The sequence below is a fragment of the Symsagittifera roscoffensis genome, chromosome 8, assembly GCF_963678635.1.
Source record: "Symsagittifera roscoffensis chromosome 8, txSymRosc1.1, whole genome shotgun sequence".
NCBI classification, from domain to species: Eukaryota; Metazoa; Xenacoelomorpha; order Acoela; family Convolutidae; genus Symsagittifera; species Symsagittifera roscoffensis.
The window spans coordinates 46,409,988-46,430,242 of record NC_087069.1 but is presented as its reverse complement, the minus strand read 5'-3'; the positions used below and the strand labels follow the sequence as shown (position 1 = coordinate 46,430,242).

Here is a 20,255-nt window from a genome sequence, read left to right as displayed (position 1 = left end):
CAAGTTTTCTCAACGAATTTCCACTTTTTAACACATAATTTTCCAGTAAAACCTAAGAAATACGGGAAAAGCTTGAGCCTAAATAAAAAAAACTGTTTTATTGATGAACAAATTTTTATAGGTATTATGCTCTTTAAATAGTTTTATAAATTGCTGTAACGACTATCGAGCAATACTCAAGCAACGACAGTATTGAGCCAGAGACGAAGAACGGCAATCAAATTTCCAAAACACTCAGTTTTTCTATCGATTCTATATAATTATATCAACCTTAAAAACCTCTTGGTGCTGATGAAGATACTTTCCATTTCCACACCCCACATCAGCCAGTACTGATCCAGAAGGGACATTGTCCAGAAACTGTCTCACTCTCGGCCACATGGAGTGTCTGGTGCCACTGAACTGACTGGCTATTTCATCGTAAACCTAAACAGCGAGGATTAATGCGGGCTCGTTGTCTATGGCGCTTTTGTTTTGTCCCTAGTTCAGGTTTAGATGCTTTTTTAGTTACTTGTTGAATTTTTTCTAAGAGGTTGCAACATCCATACATAACGGGTGTGGCAGCATCCCAGAAAAAAATCAACAAGTAACTAGAAAAAGCATGTAATTCTGAACTAGGGACAAAACGAAAATTACCATTAAAAAGCCAAAATACGCTCGTTTGTGCTTTCTAACTTCAATCAAAATTCTTAGCTAAAAGAAAACGTTCACTCCTCACTGGGTCGACAATCACTAAGTTCAGCCTTGTTAGTTTCATTCATTTGCAAAATAAACGTTTTTTAGTCGATGGCTTACTTCTGTTAGTTTGAAGTAAGGAAAATTTCATTTAGAAGTATAAAACCTCAGGGGACCCACAGATATGAAACTTCTTGGTTACTGATGCGACCATTACAGGAAAAGAAGGAAGCTTGAATTTGTATCTTTTCTCTAAATCCAATTTTCCTTTTATATCAGCTGACGACTTTTGTTCAATGTCTTTTTAGGTTGAACAAAGAGGCGAAGCGCAGCTTCACATCACTTGCCATACAACACAAACATAGCATTGCAAGCTAGTAGATATAAGATGTCTCAAATTATGTTCAGTTTGAGGAAAGCATTCTAAGAAACACGACCAAAATGCAGAAATGAGCATCCAGAGTAATTTATCGAGCGGCAACTAAACTGTTATTACTTAAGTAATCGCCCGTTGAGTCAAAACAAAATTGCTGTCACAAAAATTTTCGAACAAATAAGTTTGGAAACTCGAACTATTCAGTTTTCACGAAACATCACTCTTAAAATATAGACATGAAATTTTTTTAAAATACTTTTAAAAGACGCTACATTAAAAGCCTCACAGTGATATGGCGAACGCGCAAAACACAAATGACACAAAAAACTGATTGAAGTTCAAATTAAATATAAAAACCAGAGTTCGAAGATTTACAAATCACTGAATTACGTTTAATTAGATTAAAAATTGCTCATAACAGAAAAAAAATCCCTGCTTTGATGTGTAAGCCGCCATAATAAAAAAGCAGAAAAACAAAAGATAGTAATTTTCCTAATTTTCCCGAGAAAAAAATGTCGACTTCCGTACAAATCATGAGGCCGAAAAACAAAGAAATCTTTCCATAATGTGCTCGCTAAATCTCCGTAGAATGAAGTTAAAACCAAAAAATCAATAATGAATTCGTATTCTCGGCAATACAGAATTTATCGGATATATTGATAATTTTCATTCAAGTTTTTGCTGTTTAACAAGTTCATAATTTTTTACCAATATTCAGCTCCAATAAACAAATTGGCGCGAGCTAGCCAAAAGAACCGGTCGGTAATGTCATTGAGATAAATTGCACTTTTTGGCGGTCAGCCTTAATCAAGGCTGAACCGAATTAGAACCAAAAAACAGTAAAAAACGGTCAAATGGGGCTATAGCCCCTCGGGTCTACATGTTTTAAGGTCTGCATATGGGGGGACTCGAACCCGGTTGACCGGCGTGAGAGACTTGTCTCTAGGCCGCTCGGCCAACTGTGCTTGTTTTATATGCATTTATACTCTTGTTTTATATGCATCTATACTCTTGTTTTATATGCATCTATACTCTACATTTGCTTTGCAACATCCTCCCCCCCCCCCTGAAGAAGGAAGAACCGGAGCGAGCTTAACGGTCGGCCGCGTGACTTCACGGGTTGCGGTCCTGAACAGGGCGGATCGGGCGCAACCGTCCTGTCCGTAGTTTAACTTGACGATTCGGGCGAGAGGGTAGTACCCACGCGGACTATCGGGCTCAATCACCCACACGAGATCGCCTGTTTTACGAGTGAAGTCAGAATGAGTGTGCCACTTGACACGCTTATTCAGCGAGGGAACATATTCTCGAAGCCAACAAGACCAAATCGCGTTAGCATATGACTGCGCTCGCACGTACCTTTTCTTGTGATCGAAGTGCTCCCCGGGTAAAAGCGAAGGAAAGCTTGTGGCATGTTGTCCAAGCAAAAAATGGTTTGGGGTTAACGCTTCTAACTCACGTGAATCAGTACTAACGGGAGTCATTGTCCTCGAATTCAAAGCCTGTTCAACTAAGCAGAGTGTTGTTCCTAACACCTCTTCAGTGACTCGCCTACTGCCTAGGATATCGTACAGCACGCGCTTCACGCTTCGGACGAGCCGTTCCCAGGAGCCGCCATGATGGGGTGCGCCTGGCGCGTTAAACTTCCAAGTAACACCTTTGTGTGCAAAAATGGTCGGAGCCATGCCATTCCAGCTCTTGATGCAGGCAATTAATTCCTTTTCCGCACCAACGAAAATCGTGCCGTTATCCGACCAGATTGTACTTGGCGTATCACGACGCGCAATGAACCGTTCAATGCCCATGACACAAGAACTGGTGTCCAGAGATGGTACAATCTCAAGGTGTACAGCCCTGGTGGTGAGGCAAGTAAAAGGAATTCCCCATCTTTTTTCAGTGCTTCTGCGAACCGGAACGTAAAGCGGTCCAAAGTAATCCACACCCGTATGATTGAAGGGTGGTTGCTTGTATCCGAGACGTTCGACAGGTAAATCGGACATAATTGGCTGGATGGTGCTTGCTTTGCGTTTACGGCACGTCACATATTGATTTTCGATAGACCGAAGTAGTCGACGCAACCCAAGCATTGCATATTTCATATTGAAAACGGAGCGCATGTAATCTAATCCTTGATGAAAATGCTTATGGTGGAGGCTGCGGGCCAACAAACGAACTAGGGTATGTCGGGCGTCGAGTATTATCGGATGCTTCGTATCAAACTCGGTATTCACTAAGCTCACAATCTGTCCGGTGGAACGAATGATTCCAGCGGGACCGATAAACGGCGAGTATGTGGCAATTTTACTACTATTCTTAATAGGTTTTCCAGCGGTGAGTGTTTTTAACTCAACGGGGAAGGATTCCAGCTGAGCAAGATGAATCAGTTTGCTTTCTGCAATATCAAGTTCAGTGGGGTCGGTGATTCGTAAGTCCTTGCCACGAAAATGCTTCTGTGAAGGCAACATCCTCAACAAAAAAGCGACTACTCGTTTATATCTTGTAAAGGAACTGAACATTTCCCAATATAACCCGTGTTCGGCGTGTTTGATGGATGTGACATCGGTGACGAAGGAAGATGATGTCTCCAAGCAATTATCAACATCACAAGAAGGACCCTTCAAACTAATTTTATTGATTACACGTTCGTCGGGTATAAACGGCCAAACAGTAGTCCTGAGAATGCTCGGACCAATAACCCAGCTGCTATCCTTGAGGGCTTCCGAAGAAATCCCCCGCGTACCGGTATCAGCTGGATTATCGCTGCTCAGAACATGGTGCCACTCATCAATAGTGGTCGATTGGAGGATTTCGCCGACACGATTGGCGACGAATACAGGTAATTTTTCAGTGGAGTTTAGCCACTGCAAAACTGTTGTACTATCTGTCCACATGTAGACATGATTAATAGAGACGGTAAGGGCGGCCAGTATATCATCTTTTAGTCGTGTGGCGAGCAGAGCAGAATATGAAGGATATTTGAGTTTTATGCGAGCTCGCGAGTCGCGCACGCAAAAATCCAACAGCACAGAAAACGTCCTGCGAGCTATCACCGAACATGTGGAGCTCAATTTGATCAACAGGCTCTGTGAAGTAACAACGGGGAATAGTCAATTGCCCTAAGAGAGGGAGACCGGAGTGCCACTCGAGAAACTTATCTCTTATGTCTTCTGGCAATTCGTCGTCCCAACTTTGAGCACTGATTTTCCAAATATCTTTAAGTAAAAGACGGGCCCTAACTGTGTATGGAGCTACTAACCCAACAGGGTCAAACACAGAAGAGACGAAACTCAAGACGGTTCGTTGAGTTATTGCTTAATCGAGAGGACGATCCACGCCTCTGCTAACAACCAATGTGTCTTTTACATGGTCCCACTTAAGACCTAAGACGTGTGATGATTGTTCGGCACCGTTACAAATTTACTTGATGGGTGAAGATGAGGTTTCGGATTCATCGGGGTTCATTGCTGAAGTGATTTCATCAGCATTACTGACAAATTTAGTCAAATTAAATCCTCCCAATTTTAGAAATGAAACCAAATCGCGACTAATTTTAATTGCATGGGTAACGTTCTCGAATGAATCCAAGTAATCGTCCACGTAAAATTTTTCATTTATGACTGAGGCGGCCTCAGGGTGTGTGGAAATATTATCAGTTGCTGTTTTTCGCAACGCGAAATTTTCGCACGTAGGCGAATCCCGTGCGCCGAATATATGGCGAGTTTACTGATGAACTACCACATCGGAAGTAGTATCCTCCCGCCACAAAAAACGGAGCGAAATTTGATCGCGGGCAAGGACTCCTACCTGGAGGAACATACCCTCTATATCCGCGGAGACGGCATACTTGTGTTGACGGAATCGCAAAAGTACAAAAATTAAATTTAGGAGTAGGTCCGGACCCACCATTAAGGACTTATTTAAGGATGTGCCGTGAAACTTAGAAGCGCAGCTCAGGGTCTTTACTTAACCTTCTCTCCAATGTTTTACATTGGGCGAGTGACGAGTAATAGTTGTTTGGTAGACTGACATTACTATCAATCCAAAGCATAGGCACAATGTATCTTTCGCCATTGTGAACGGTTTCAGAAATTAGGATGGATAAAGCATGTTTATCCGCGGCGGAACGGGCATCGACTTGTTTGAAAACACCATACGATTCCAACTCGTACCAGGATTTTATCTGGTCGGTCAGAGAAGAATCTTCAACAACACACTTGAAACACTAAGAAGTAGAATTAACGGACGGCGGCAACGGACCACTTATGACCCAAGCTATCTGTAGGCGAACGGAACACGGTGAGTTTTTATCATCTCCCAAGATGAACTCAATGGGTTTAACGGCGTGGTAGTAGTCTTGTCCGATAATAACTTCAACGTCTTTGTACGTATATTGAGCGGGCTTAATGGGTGCTAATTGCGGATATTTATTCTGCAAATCAGCAATATTGATTAATTCGGAACCAATCCGAATATTGTCTTTAACAAATGCACAGAGAGAAAATACGAATTACTATTATTCGGCTCGGAGGAAACTGTAAACTTGACCCTCTGAGTCTCAACAACGGTGGTCGAATTGAAACCACTAATTGACAAGTTAACGGGCTCCCCTACTAAGCCGAGACGGTTTACGAGTGACGAAGACACCCAGGAGTGAGTCGATGCACTATCACAAAGAACCAACGTCAGGAGACTGGTTACATCCGAGGATACACCAAGTGTTGCAATTGGCAACAACCCTTTAGAAGATTCAATGTCATGTACATCACTAACAGCGGCATGGGTGGAAGTGTTTGTATTCTCCTTGGATTTGTTTGTTCCAGCCTTATTCGAGACCTTTGAATTTTCCTTCCGAGGAAATATTCTTTCGGCTCCATGGAGCAAGACATTATGTGTGCTATCACACTCTGGCTTCGGGCAATTTTTCGCTCTAGAACATTGCCGGAAACTATGATTGCCATTGAGGCAAGCGAAGCAAAGTTTCTGTTCAGCTACGTATTTTGCTCGCTGAGTAGCATTCTTTTCCTTAAAACAGCACAATTCCACAATGCATGACTACCCTTACACAAAACGCACGGCGGAAACTTAGACTTATCCTGAGCCTTACTAGTTACCTGGCTATTGGCTGCAAAAACTTTGGTTGTTTTTGGATTAACTGGTTCCTCGTTTTGTGCCTTAGAGTTGAGTAAACGTAATCTTTCATGCCCCTCGGCCTTTTCTTTCAACCAGTTGTTAAAGTCTAAGAGTGTTGGTCGCTGCCAATCATGTCTAACAGTATGCATTGACCAAGCCTCCTTGAGGTTAGGCGGAAGTTTACTAACAGCTTGGTTTAACAGGTTAACACTCTTTAGATCATCGTTGAAAGATAATGATTTGAAAACTGCTACGAGGCCAGATATGGCAGAGGAGAAACTAATGACATTTTCCGAACTGTGCATCTTAAGTGGAGGAAAGTGTATTCAGCTTATCAAGATGCGCACCAACAATGGCATGTGGTTGCCCAAACTTCCGTTGCAATGTGGCCAGTGCATCCTTGTACATAACGCCACTATAACTAAACTCCGCAATTGCGGTTTTTGCTTTGCCTGTGACGAGCGTTTTTAACTATGTCAGTTTCGTATCATCGGTGAGAACAGCGGAATCAACGGTGGACTTAAACTGACCAAACCATTCGTGCCAGTTCAACGGGTTGCCGTCAAACTGGGCTAACTTCCATTCAGGAAGATGATCTTTGCGACTATGCATCAATAATTCCGCCAACTCACGAGCGGAGAGAGGTCGATCCGATGAACAACCTTGGTTCGGATAAGCGGAAGACGGTGCGTAGTCTTCGTTGACTGTCTGATAACCAGTATTAGTTTGATTGACAAAATGCGGAACACGTTGTGGATGAACTGGGGGAGTATTAAAATACACAGTCCCACCACTAGTATACGGAGCGGCGGGGTTACACGATGGGACAACAGTTGTCACATTAGAAAAAATGTTTCCAGCACTACAACACTGAGCAGGCGTGACGATTGGAGTTGTAGCTGCCAATCGCCATAAGTTTGCATCACTTGTGTAGTAATCGTTGATACTAGGTGACACAGTATGCGGAACAAAGGGAAAATTATGTTGCGTCTGGACTGGCGCTGCATGGCAATTAGGTGCCGAAAAGAAAACCGGCGTTGGGTTTACTCCAGAAGATGAGAAGCCACCATCAGCAAATGCAGGTGACAAAGAAACAAAACCAGAACCGGGTTGTGCCGGTAACATTGGGACAGGTAATGATTCTGGTTGTCCGATGGCAAAACTACCATTAGTTATGTTTGAACTCATGGTCTGTAAAGGAACAGCAGACGGTGGTGGTAACACGTGTGCACTAGAATGCATATTGTTAACTGGGAATAGAACAGAAGCTTGCAATGGCAAAAGGCTTGCACTGCCAAATTGAGGCATAGCCTGACGTCCATAACTATGGATTCCAGGGTCACTCAATGCTGTGTGCTCATGGTTATGACTATTACTGATGTGAATTGCATGGGCGAGGATGGCTGAAGTCGTCGGTCCTGACGAAATGGGTACATGAGTGAAGGCCTGCAAACCTGGCGCACTAGCAACGTCGGGAGGTGCTTGTGAACTAACAGAGTCTGTGAACGAACACACGCGGAAGAAACCTGAGGATGAAAAAACTCAACTTAATTTGCCCGATATTTCGCTACCAGACCACTTAACATAAGGTTGGTGTCATCTTACAGCACAGTTTCGCAGAATTCTGGAGACGTTTTGAGGATTTTTTGGCAATTTTTTTTTACTTTTCTCAAAAAATTTTTCAGAAATTTTTGATCAGCAGGTTCGAGTCATAAACAAATCCAAAAAACTAGTCCAGTACCTCTTGTCTATGTTCCGATTTCACTGATTAATATTCCATTCACATATATCCAGAAATTTTTGGTATCGAGAAAAAATGTCAAGTCAGTTTGTCTATGTACCGACTGTAAGATATTTCAGTTCAACGGAACTGTCCAAAAATTTTGGGTATTGAGAAAAATTACCGGGGGCTAGCTTGCGGGAAAATTTCTAGCACAAATGACATCGTATATAAATTTAAAGCACGAATGGAGAGTTTTAAACTAGTCGAGTCTTACAGTTTTAATTGGAGATTGGGCGGTCACCGGTTTCGGGTTGTCAAACCTTCGGTCAGTCGCAGAGAAATTGTGCAGCGATCCCTTCTCTAAATTCCACAAAACGTCTGCAGATGACGTAACAATCGACAGTCTGGATACCGGCCTCACCGATCCCCGCGCAGCAGAAACTTTGTTGTTGAGCACAGTTCTGTCTTTGAGAAGAGAGGTAACTTGGGTTCAAATGGTCGACTTCAAATTGGGACGAATAAGACTGATGTGAGAATTTTTTACTTTCGACAGGGTCGCTTAAGTCGTTTTCGCCGACTGTAATATCACCATTGAGAAGCTGGTGGTGATGTTGTAGTTTGCCGCCGGTTTCTGTTTGAAAAAGAAATTGGGACAAGCTCCGACACTAATTTGATGCGTTGAAGTCCCTAGGTGGAAATAGGGGTACGTGGGGAACTGGTTGACGATTGGGTAAAATTACCCCGATTGTCACGTGACCCAAATATCCCGCCGCCGTTATGCGCTCGTCCCTTGAGGGGCGCCAAAATGTGCTCGCTAAATCTCCGTAGAATGAAGTTAAAACCGAAAAATCAATAATGATTTCGTATTCTCGGCAATACAGAATTTATCGGATATATTGATAATTTTCATTCAAGTTTTTGCTGTTAAACAAGTTCATAATTATTTTACCAATATTCAGCTCCAATAAACAAATTGGCGCAAGCTAGCCACAAGAAACGGTCGGTTATGTCCTTGAGACAAATTGCTCTTTTTGGCGGTCAGCCTTAATCAAGGCTGAACCGAATTAGAACCAAAAAACAGTAAAAAACGGTCAAATAGGGCTATAGCCCCTCGGGTCTACATGTTTTAAGGTCTGCATATGGGGCACTCAAACCCGGTTGACCGGCGTGAGAGACTTGTCTCTAGGCCGCTCGGCCAACTGTGCTTGTTTTATATGCATTTATACTCTTGTTTTATATGCATCTATACTCTTGTTTTATATGCATCTATACTCTACATTTGCTTTGCAACACATAAAGACAGAACAAACAAAAAGAAACGAACGAAAAAAAATTCAATTACAAAACCTGTGGCGCAGTCGGTAGTGCTATAAAATCAAGAGAAGTGCGTACCAGTTCAATTCTAGGTTCCCAAGCTTATCACCCCGTGTTTTGTAACCCCCTTTTTCTCAACCCCCTCTCATATAACCCCGAAATTAGATAAACCTACTACAATTTAACCCCTTTTTAAAACCAACTTTTAGAATCAAAGGATTCGGAACCATATCGTCGGTTAACATCAAAGCTTGAATTGCGAAAAATGTTGCAAACAAAAATGAGTTAACATGCACGCTGCTAAAGGCGTTTTAGATTTGAACAGAAACGACCTTGTCGATAGTCTAGACTTTGATATGAGCTTGAAAACGAATCCGACCGACATGATTCAAAGTGGTGCATATACAAAACAGTCCCATACAAAAGAGTCCGAAACATTAAAAAAAGGTTCTAAAAACAGTCCCATACAAAAAAGTCCAAAACTATTTGAATTTCTTGACCTTGATCTTTTGGCGCCGACAGAATTGATCTCCGCTTTGAAAACTCAAACATGGGCGTAGTTAAAGATCAAAGAGCCAAATTTGGAACAATAATTCGAATGACAACCAAAGGCCTCCTGGTATAGTGGTTAAAGCGTTAGCATCAAAATCTATAGATCAAGGGATCGAATCCCTGGCGGCACAAAATTTTTTCCAAATTTCCGAAAAAAGTTGAAATTCGGGTAAATATGATAACGGGTATATCAAGGGTACAACAAATGGTTTAACCTTGAAAGGTTGGGCGTAGGGAAAAGAAAAATCAACACCTTGTATGTATTAATTATTTGGCCGGTTTCAAATCGACTCTAGCTCATTTTTGAAAAATCAAGGAAAATAATTTAACTTGGAAAAAAGTTCATTGCTTGGCGATGTAGAATAAATGTGTACAAAGAACAAAAAAGCAAATATTTCACTCAAGTTAGCCATAGCGCGAAAGAAATGCAAATCCGTTGTTTCTTCGTGTTCTGCACTTTTTCGTTGAGCATCCGGTATTTTTCTTTTTTGTAAATTGGTTCCCACTCGAGGAGTTATAGAAATAAAGTTTTTGGACGGAAGCGTCTTTTTGCAAATTTGCAATCACTTTCCATATACTGTGATGCGATCCACTGAAGTATGACTGTAAGCCATAATGCCAGCCCTCTACAGCATTTGTTCTGGCCAAACCCGATGACGCCGCATCCCTTTGATTCCATAATGAAGGGGGGAATAGGGCTTCAGTTAAATTTTTTCAGGTCTACTATCAGGGGCTAGTATTTTTAGGGCTTCTAAGAACCGGCAGTAAGTTTTTTGTTTTATTTGGCAGGAACGCATATATGCAAGCAGGGGCTATTCCTGAAAGACTAACGTGAATGGAGCTAAGTTGATAAAACATTCTAAAGTTCCATCAGCCAACCAAAAGTTGGATGTTTCAAGCACACGTAGCATTTCAGGGTCGCCGAATAAAACAATCCTTACGTGATCATTTTGCCCACTGTCAAATCTTAAAATTTTTTTGAAAAGATCGGGTATTTCGAAACTTCTGGTTGCTGGGGAGACTGGTAAGACTTCTTCTCGTTGCTAGCGCGCTCGTTGTGTGGTGCAAACTAATTTTTCTTTGTATGGTAGGGCTAGTTGAGTGGCAATGTCGTCTGTAATGGGCTGAATGGCGGTTGCGACTGCGACGGTTGGGGTGTTACTATCGCTTAGATCCTTGATGTTTTTCAAAACTAGTCGAGCTTCAGGTTTGCCCGTGGAAATATCGTGATTATGTTGACCCCTCGTTTCAATAAAGTTTTCTCCATCCGTAATTGCTGTTGCGCGGCATTTATGGGCTTGGTACTTTGAGCAGTTCCAACTTACCAGTCTCCCCAGCAACCAGAAGTTTCGAAATACCCGATCTTTCCAATTTGTTGTCTTGTTTTTGCGTTTAAGTTAATACTCGTGGCCTGATACCACTAGCATTTGTTTGTCTTTCGAAGATAAAATAAAATGGAATGAAGCTTCAAACATTATATCTGATCTGATAGAGTGGTATAACAATGGTTAAAGAAATAGGCAGTATGATTCTTTATAAAACTCACAAATGTCATTTGTTGCCTTCAATTACCGCCATGTAGGTTATCTCTGTTTTAAACGCGTGAGTGAGGGATTATTTCTCTAACTAATCGAAATGCAATTTTTTTGAGATGCTAGAGGCATCAAGTGAATTAAGACTTAGCTTTTCAGGCCTCAATTAGTAAACTTAATTGGACTACTCCCGTACTTATAAAAAGGACTTAATTTGAAACAAATTATCGTTATTAAAAGGGGGTTAAAGTTTTGTGGGGTTATCATGTTACGGGGTTATAATATAGGGGGTGTAAACATAGGGGGTTAAGTATCATAAGGTTAAAGAGTGGGACACCCAACTCTAGTCTTCATGGCAGTATTTCATATAAATTTGAGTACGGAAAGGTTTCGAAAAACTGTCTTAAATGGTGGAAAAGACGCAGAGGACTTTGGTGTTAGCCATTGCAAGCACGTACAAGCGGAGTGCCAATGTAGCAGAAATGAAGAATCGTGCGGCTATGGAAGTAGAAATTTCTCAGCACGAAACGATTCCCAGAAAGCGCATAGGAGCAAGAGGCGTGTTAGAACGCTATCACGTAGAGCATGCTAGTGTTCTACTTAAGCTGCTGATCGACCGGAAGTGAAACTTTCATGAAGACACACGATTCACAAGAGACGATTACATACAAGAAATACCGATCATGTAGAGCCAAGATACAAAGGAGAGGATGAGCCAACAGGAGCGTGCAAAAGGAATAACACAAAAAATAAAACGAAGAAAATAGAAAGAACAAAAGAATCGACAAAAACTACAAAAAAAACAAAGCGTTTCAAATAATGTTGAGTGAGACGTTGTAACATAAATAAAACGCATAAATAAAAAGGGAAGGGAAAGTACGAATAACAACATTGCTAAACAATTTAAATGACTTGAAAACGTATGATATGTTATTTTATAGATAGCTAAATAACATATGAAATATGAATTTCAAAAATAAGTTTGTATCGAGATAACCAAAATTGGCAACAAAAACTAGGTGAACTGAAAAAACAAAGAAATCAACCTCATGAGATGCTGAAGAATAACTTAGATAAGCCAGTTTTCAAAAAGAGTATTGTAGGTCGAGAAAATCATTGTAAAAAAGTTGAAAAGATGAGGATTACACATCTATCAACGGAAACGAAGTATACACGAGCTAAAAAATGTTTGATGGAGATTCGAACTCCTGCAAGCAGCAGATGGACCAAGCTTGTAACCACTAGACTAACAATCTCGAGGAAAACATTGAATTTCAATTTAACGCAGGTAGACAGTATATAAACTAGATTTAATGAGTTGGAGTAGAAGAAACAAATTATGTAGTAGAAATATGATGGAGCAAAAGAAGATCGTTTTGGCTCCCTAAGGGTAAAAAGAGGAGAAACCGCGTATGATTGGCCTTCAAAATGAAACCACTCAAATATACTAATATTCCTGCCGTAGTATCTTATCAAAATTGAGAAAACATGCAATTCAGAAGGGCACTGGATGATGGCATTGAGATTGCCAAAAAAAGCCAGGTCAACTTCTGGTACATTTGTAAGGAAAGTTGTTTAATGGGGAAAGGAAAATCAAATCTGATCCAAATTCTGATTGCTTCGTATACCTAAAATGCTTATCACGAAAAACATACATTGCCTTGCAATTATGAAATTCGAAATGAATGGCAGTTACTCAAATCCAACACATTTAGAATTTAGCAGCATAGCTAACAGACGATTGAAAAAATTCATTAAATCGAGAAAACCGAAAATATTTAAAGTTTAAATTTAATTATTCAACATTAGAATTACAAACTGAAAAAAAATCATCCCGTTAAATCATTTTGAATATCAGAAATCTTTTATGGTTGATATTTTTGTGATAAAAACAACGCAAAAGGTCATCTTTTTCTTCCGCTGAGAATTGTGAAAAGTCTATTTTTATTGTAATTAATTCACGTTTCTTTTTCGCGCCAGTTGCAGTTTTGTTACTACGACGCGTCATTCAAATGAAATTTAAGTAGAAATCGAGAAAAAACAAGAAATCTTTAGAAAAACAAATAACCACATGAGCTAAATAACCTTGAAAAACTAAACGCTCGCGCATAGAGTCCAATTTTATTGGAGGGGTTTGGGAGCAATGAACTAGTAACTTTTCGGAGCATTCTAGATTCCACGAATCACATAATAGGCACAAACAGTACCATCACAAAATTATACACCCAAAGAATGTGATCCTCTTCCGACTTGGCTTAGAAAAACAATAGAAAGTTCATGGATCTCGAATTTCAAAGTCAATTGCAATACACCAATCTTTTTGGCGAGTTTTCCAGGAGACATCAAAGTATCGGTTGTTTGTCCTCATCATAAAAAAATACTCCTCAGCCACTGAATTACGGAACAAATATCGGCCAAAATCTAATCCAATGATGCTTGCTAAACTAATGAAACGTTTAAAGCATTCACAGATCTTCAGTTACATCGAGGAAAGCATCCGTTTGGATGAAAGGTAATCTGCCTGCCGAAAACTAGACTCATGTGGAACAAATTTATTGAAAACGGTAACCGCATTGATTTAGGTCAAAACTCAAATATAGGACAAACTGCGAGGTGCGTTTGATACTTTTGATGAGCGTTTGACAAAAAAATTAACGGAATTTGTATTGAAAGGTTAAGTTCTGAAGCTGGTCGAAATTTATCTCAAAAACCGCAAATATTTGGAGTGCAAATCACACAAAAAAGATCGCCCTCCAGTAACAAACGGAGTACCCAAAGAATCACGTGATATTTCTATATAAAGAAAAAAAACGATTCTTGTGAGAAGACAATCGTATCATTTATCAGTCTATTTTAGCAGAATAGATTATTGCAATTCGCTGCTTGATAGGACGCCGATACAGGAGCTAGCGCCACTCCAAAAAACACAGATTTTTGCAGCATACTTTATACAGCCTTCATCGGTTCTGTAGTACCAGCCTTCATCTCAAAATTATCATCACCATCGGGTTTATTTATAATTTTTTCGGGATTCACAAAAACTCTGGATCAATAAAACTACTGAGTCTCCACGAAGTGTAATATTGGTATTTGAATAAAACTATTCTGAGAGTTTTCTTGAAACTTTCATTAGTTTCAAAATGCAGAGAAATTTGTAGTTTGTTTGATAGCTAGCAGCCTACATTGTCAAACGCTTTCGAGCCTTGCTAAGTGTTCTTTTTGCGTACCTCGAGGAGTAAACTATCATCCACGTCCTTTGATCGACAACTTTAAATTCATGACCTTCATTGGCTTCTCGTATATAAAAGATCGAAACATTTTACAATCCGAATGTCATTGCTCAGTACTAAATGAATTCTAAATTTCAACCACAGGAAAGAACTTGACAGTAGGCTGCAAGATATGAAACAAACTACGAATTTCTATGCGTTTTGAGATAAAAAAAAACAGTTTCATGAAAACTCCGAAAATCATTCTATTCAAACAACAATATTATACTATGTAGAGACTCAGTGCTATTATTAACCCAGAAGCACTTCTGAATTCCGAAAGAAATGGATAAATAAACCCGATGATGATGATGATGATTCAGGCAATCACACAAATTGGCACATACGAGCTACCCTAATCATAAAATCAAATAATACGTAAATCATCAACTGTTGCATAAAATATTGTTGTTAAAAAGCTGAAAACTTACTCCTTGGACAAATTTAGCCTCCAGTTTTTCAGCATCTTGGCTTGACTTGGGTAATAACATTTTTTCATCTTGTTCCGGTCGAGATTTTTCATTCCGATCTTTCTCCGCTTTCTGCTGTGTGTCACATAGCATTGGGAAATCTGAAATAAAAAGAGTTTGATAAATCGATGATTAAATTCTGATCGAGTAGATTAAATACTTTCATTGACAGCAAAAAAACGTAAGATGATCTTAAATTTGCCGCTCAGGCGCTGGGGGGCAGATGCCAATATTTACTTATTTTGAGCGCAAAAACAAGACATTTTTCGGCCAAGTCTTCAAAAACTGAAAATCAACATTTTTTTTCAGCGCAATTTTTTAAAGTAAAGACTCTTTTATCCAGCTTTTCAGAGATCTCGAAACGCCAAATAAAAAATTAGAATGTTTATTATTATTTAGATAGTTTCTAGGCAATAAAACGTACAGTACTGGTAAAGCGTTGTTCCGACTTTTGAAGAAAGTAAGGGAGTATTTGTGCTCGGCGAGCTTGTATTTTTTTCTAGACAAACTTCGACTTAAATCGTTCTAAGTCAAAGTTTACATGATTTCTTTAGTTTTATCTGGAAGCTATTTACGCCTTGAGCTTAACTTTAAAAAGATAGTTCACCTATGATCAATTTTCGGAAGTTATGGGGGTTTGAATATTGCCAAGTTTCGAAAGCTATTTCAATGAGTTTAAGCGGTAGTCGGGACGGGACACTCAGGGCTTTGCCCTGGCACGAGCAGTCTTGTTTGCTTGTCATTTCGCTCGCTGGTACTTCAAAATTTATGGGTAGCTTTTGTTGATCCGACCATTTGCAAATTGCGGAGAAACTTTGTATTCGGGTGTTTTAGTTTTTTCTTTTCCACGCAAAATCAGGTACCACAAATACTCATCGGAATGGGTCGAGTTGTATATCATATTAAAGCCTTTTTTAGTCGTGATCGTTAAATTGTTTTCTGTGTCGACAAAAACCGATTTGAAATTCCAAAAAAATAGGACAACAAAGTACTGACCACAATCACAAACAGCTGGCTTTCTCAGTTTTCTAAACGTATATGACACACGAGTGCCTCTTTCAAACGTCTCCCGTTTTCCAGTCTTCTGGTCCAAATAGGAATCGAATTTTCTCGGAACTATTCCATGTTTCCAAAGATACCTCGATTCTTTCTCAAATATAGTTAAACTTCTTCTGGGCAGCAGTACTGGTGTTTTTCTCACCTTAAACAAATGTTTCAAAAAGAATTATTTATAGCCATTTTCAATTTTAAAGCTGTTCGAATACTGAGTCGAATCGTTTTTACGAATCAACATTCAATTTAAATTACCATTGACCAAAAACAACTCGAAAAAAAAAACATTTGGACAAACTGTGTCGTCAGGCTTTGCGATGGGACTTCGGACCGTCATGGTTTTTCAACCACTTCCATCCTTTCAAATTTCCTCCGATTCTTATTCTTTTCACCCCCGGTTATCTAACTATCCATTGCTTAATCAAATAACAAGGATAGCCGGTTACTGAGCAAATAGCACAGAATGTTCCGACTATAGACTTAACAAATACAAAAATGTTTTTCAAATAGTATCGTTTTTTTTTCTGCGAGTTGTGATAAAAAGATTTGAGCGATAAAAGTAAAACTAGGGTATATTCGACATCCATAATAAAACATGCAATATGGACAACAGTTGTTGTAGAAAAAAGACAAGAAAATCAAACAATCAATAAAAAAAATCAAAAAGTTAGAAGTTTTTGATTCCAGAAATTTCTCTTACAAAAATCCAGAAAAATAACTTTTCTCAGCTAAAACAAAGTTTTCGCGGCTTAAATAAGTTGAAAAAAGCAATTGTAAGGTTTCTCGCTCGCCTTTAGTCGCTTCAATTGGACTAAAAAAAACGATCGAACACAAACCGGTATGAAGATTATTTCTGGCACCTGATTTTACGTTGAAAACAAAAAAAGTTGAAAAATAACTAAAACATCCGAATACAAAGTTCCTCCCTCATTTTCAATGATCGGAACAATAACTCAAATTTATTGAACATAATTTGAATTCTTCACAAATCTAGCCAGATAACACAGAGGCGAAGCTGTGCTTCGCAAACACTAGCGAGAAAACGTCAAAAGTGAACTCTAAGAGGTGAAATTAAACAAGCTAGAAACAAGCCTCGAATAAGTATAACTTTTGCTAAGAGTCGGATCTAATAAAGCGATCTCGAGATTCGGAATCTCACAACCAATTCTTTCAGCCACCGTTTCCTAGCGACCGGCAAGCACTAGCCACAATTAAAGCAGAGAACAGATGCTACGAAATTACCAATGCTACAGATCGTGATTATAGAAAAAGTGCCACCGAATAAGTGAACACTTTCAATGAACACTTTTATTTGCGAATTTGGTTAGAAAAAAAGACGGTTCGTACTAATACAGTACGCTGCTTACTAGTGTAACAAATGATCTTTTCAAATAATTTTCCAAACGCTACCCGTAAAATTCAGGGAGCATAACTTTTACAGCTTATTCTCTCATTTTCTGCTTAAAAAAATTGAAATTTGCTGCATAATTACATCGCTGCAGTCACTTATGTTTAATTTTGCTCTGAGCTTTCTTGCAAATCTTTAATATTTTTTTTAACCTTAGAAGAGGAACATCCGATAGCAGATTGGTCATCACTTAACAGCTGATCAGCTGAGTTTAATTTCATCTCCATGACACATGGTGATCCCAATGACAGAGATAGAAGAGACTCCGTGAACACACTGTGAGTGTCAACGTGACTTGGGATCCCATGGCCTAAAATTTAAACGATGACAAAAATGATTTGAAATTTGAAGCTACTAAGGTACCCAATTCATCCCACATAAAATTAAACCTTATAGCCCCAAACCCAAATACAATGAATATTGAATTTTATTGTGAGGACTATGATGGAAAAATCGCTAACTCATAACTCCATGCATCAACAAATTAACGAAAACAAATGAAAACGATCGAATAAATTGAGATGTTCTGTTGATTACATATCTTTGCTGTTTTCGGCGACTTAAATCGCTCGCTAATTTTGATTAGCTGTCATTTTTTTCATCAGCTTCAGCTTTAATTAGTAACTACGAGTTTAAATAATAAACCTTCCTTATTCGTTTCAACCGTATTTTAATTGCTTGACAGTATTCACCGATTCTAATTAAAAATCACTATGCTAATTTTCAATAGAGTCTTTGAACTATTAGAGACAAAATTATCGAGAAACAATTATTTTAAGCTTGATCGAACTAACGGAGCATTTCACATACCAGGAGCATAAACATTGACTGTGAGTTGATCTGGCAACTCTGGAATTCTGCCTTCTCCAACCATTCCATTCAAAAACCAGTCAAAGCACGCCTGGGGAATCGGAGGGGGAATTTGGGATCCATCCGAGTGTTCGTCCACTCCATTTGTGTCGTAGTTGAAATTGTAGCCAAAATGAACCACTCTTCTATGTTTCAGAATGTCACTTGCTTTACTTCTGAAAAAACAATTCCAGATCCAATTATTCAAAGCTGAAGATTGTTTAACATTCAGACTCTGAGACCTTGAGAGTTTTTTTAGACTAGTGCAAATATTGTGTTGTAGAATCATATGTGGGGGTTCAAAGTGGAAAACCCATTCGTTTACTAAATAGAAACAGAAACTTTTAGCTACTCACTCACTGTTATTTTCGCTCTCCAATCTGTTCATGGCCAATTTGATCAGCAGCTGTTCACTCTCTTCACTAATGACGTCATGAATCACTTCCATTCCGGGTGGGAGAGAAGAGCCATCGGAGAGACATTCTAGTCAAGGAGAAAAAAATATTAACTTACAAGTTTAGTATGATAGTTGGGTCCCTAAAACTAAGATGAGTCCCCGAAGAAAAGTTTCCAAACCATGGTTCGCATTTGTTTACTTATTTTTGAAGTTTTTACAGAAAATGCGGAACCCATCGGCTCTTTTCCCGCCCCCCTTCAAACTCAACGAAAAGCTTATTTAACATTGTCATAAGGCAATGAAATTAGGTGTGGTGAACAAATCGACAACTGTGAACAGATTTGTTCTTCATACCTTACAGCGTAACATCACGCATTTAGCCGTAATAACACGTAAAACAAACATAAAATTCGGTAGTTTGAAAGGTGGGGGGGGGGGACTGGAAAAGAGCCAACCCATCTTTCAAGCTTGCTTTTTCCTGAGACCAAACTAACAGACTTGTAGCAATAGTAATTTAAAGTTTCGGATCTCTTTAACACCCACTCTACGGTACCTAGTAAAAACTTTATCACGCCTGTAAACAACTAAATCAATGATTTTAGATGCATATGCGGATTTCGAACCCAGCAGCGAATGTTTCCCAAACTGCAGAATGGGAGGGGTAGCTATGAGATCCAAAAGTCCTAACGTTAAAATAGTTTGAATTCTTTTATTGAAATCTTTTAATACCTCAAAATTCTCTAAGATATACATAACTTCCAATTGCAGTAGAAACCAACTCTAACTCATATCTAAATGCACGTGGTTTTGTTTCTCACAACACGAAAAAACTGTTCAATTAATAGTTTTTAAAACCTTGAATGTCCAACGCAAAAAAAAATTAAAATTTTTTGATTACCTGCGTTAAAATTTGCTCTCTTTGACAACCACTCATCCAGATTCTCCACATAGAAACAATACAAAACTCTTCTCGCTTCCCGACTATTGTTACTACTCCTGTCGACATCATCAGGAGCCACAAATCCGTCGAAACATTCAACAAAACTCGTACTGTCGTTTTCCGATTCGAATAAAACGACGCTATATGATTTCGTTTCGAACATGAAAATCTCTTTCGGAGCTTTTATTTTATCATCCGATTTAACGAGTTCATTATTATAAACATTTGGATAAACATCCTTTTCGCTTAATTTAACCTGGTTATGATTATTTACCAGCGAATAGATATCTGTACAAGTGAACCCATTGACAAGTCCAGCGTTTTTGAGAATCACTGTGTTTGTTGGCGTTTCACTGATCTCGAAGCATTCGTTTAAAATCGATTTGAGATGCTTCTTTTTCTTGAAGTCTTTCATAGGTACAGGCCTGAAAGCTTTCAATGTCTATTTTGAAGAATGACTCATGATAACCGAATACTAGCACTGGTCTGCATATAAAACATTAAGTCGTAAGCATAAAAAACCTGATTTTTGTTTACTTTGATGAAAACGATGCCAAATTTTTGCTC

General features: G+C 39.1%; 3 protein-coding genes across 4 annotated transcripts in view; all 3 read right to left on the bottom strand.

Moving 5' to 3' along the window:
- LOC134853315 (vacuolar-sorting protein SNF8-like) overlaps positions 1–20,255 on the bottom strand; it is a 340,685-nt gene that overhangs the window by 44,318 nt on the left and 276,112 nt on the right. The window lies entirely within an intron of this gene.
- LOC134853314 (pseudouridylate synthase RPUSD4, mitochondrial-like) overlaps positions 1–20,255 on the bottom strand; it is a 315,381-nt gene that overhangs the window by 19,014 nt on the left and 276,112 nt on the right. The window lies entirely within an intron of this gene.
- On the bottom strand, positions 253–20,243 carry LOC134853660 (alkylated DNA repair protein alkB homolog 8-like). Its single transcript, XM_063869668.1, has 7 exons — positions 19,647–20,243; positions 18,708–18,834; positions 18,313–18,527; positions 17,655–17,812; positions 16,038–16,242; positions 15,003–15,142; positions 253–426 (listed from the first exon to the last, which is right to left on the bottom strand). The coding sequence occupies exons 1-7, from the start codon at positions 20,101–20,103 to the stop codon at positions 253–255; spliced, it is 1,476 nt and encodes a 491-aa protein (XP_063725738.1). The 5' UTR covers positions 20,104–20,243.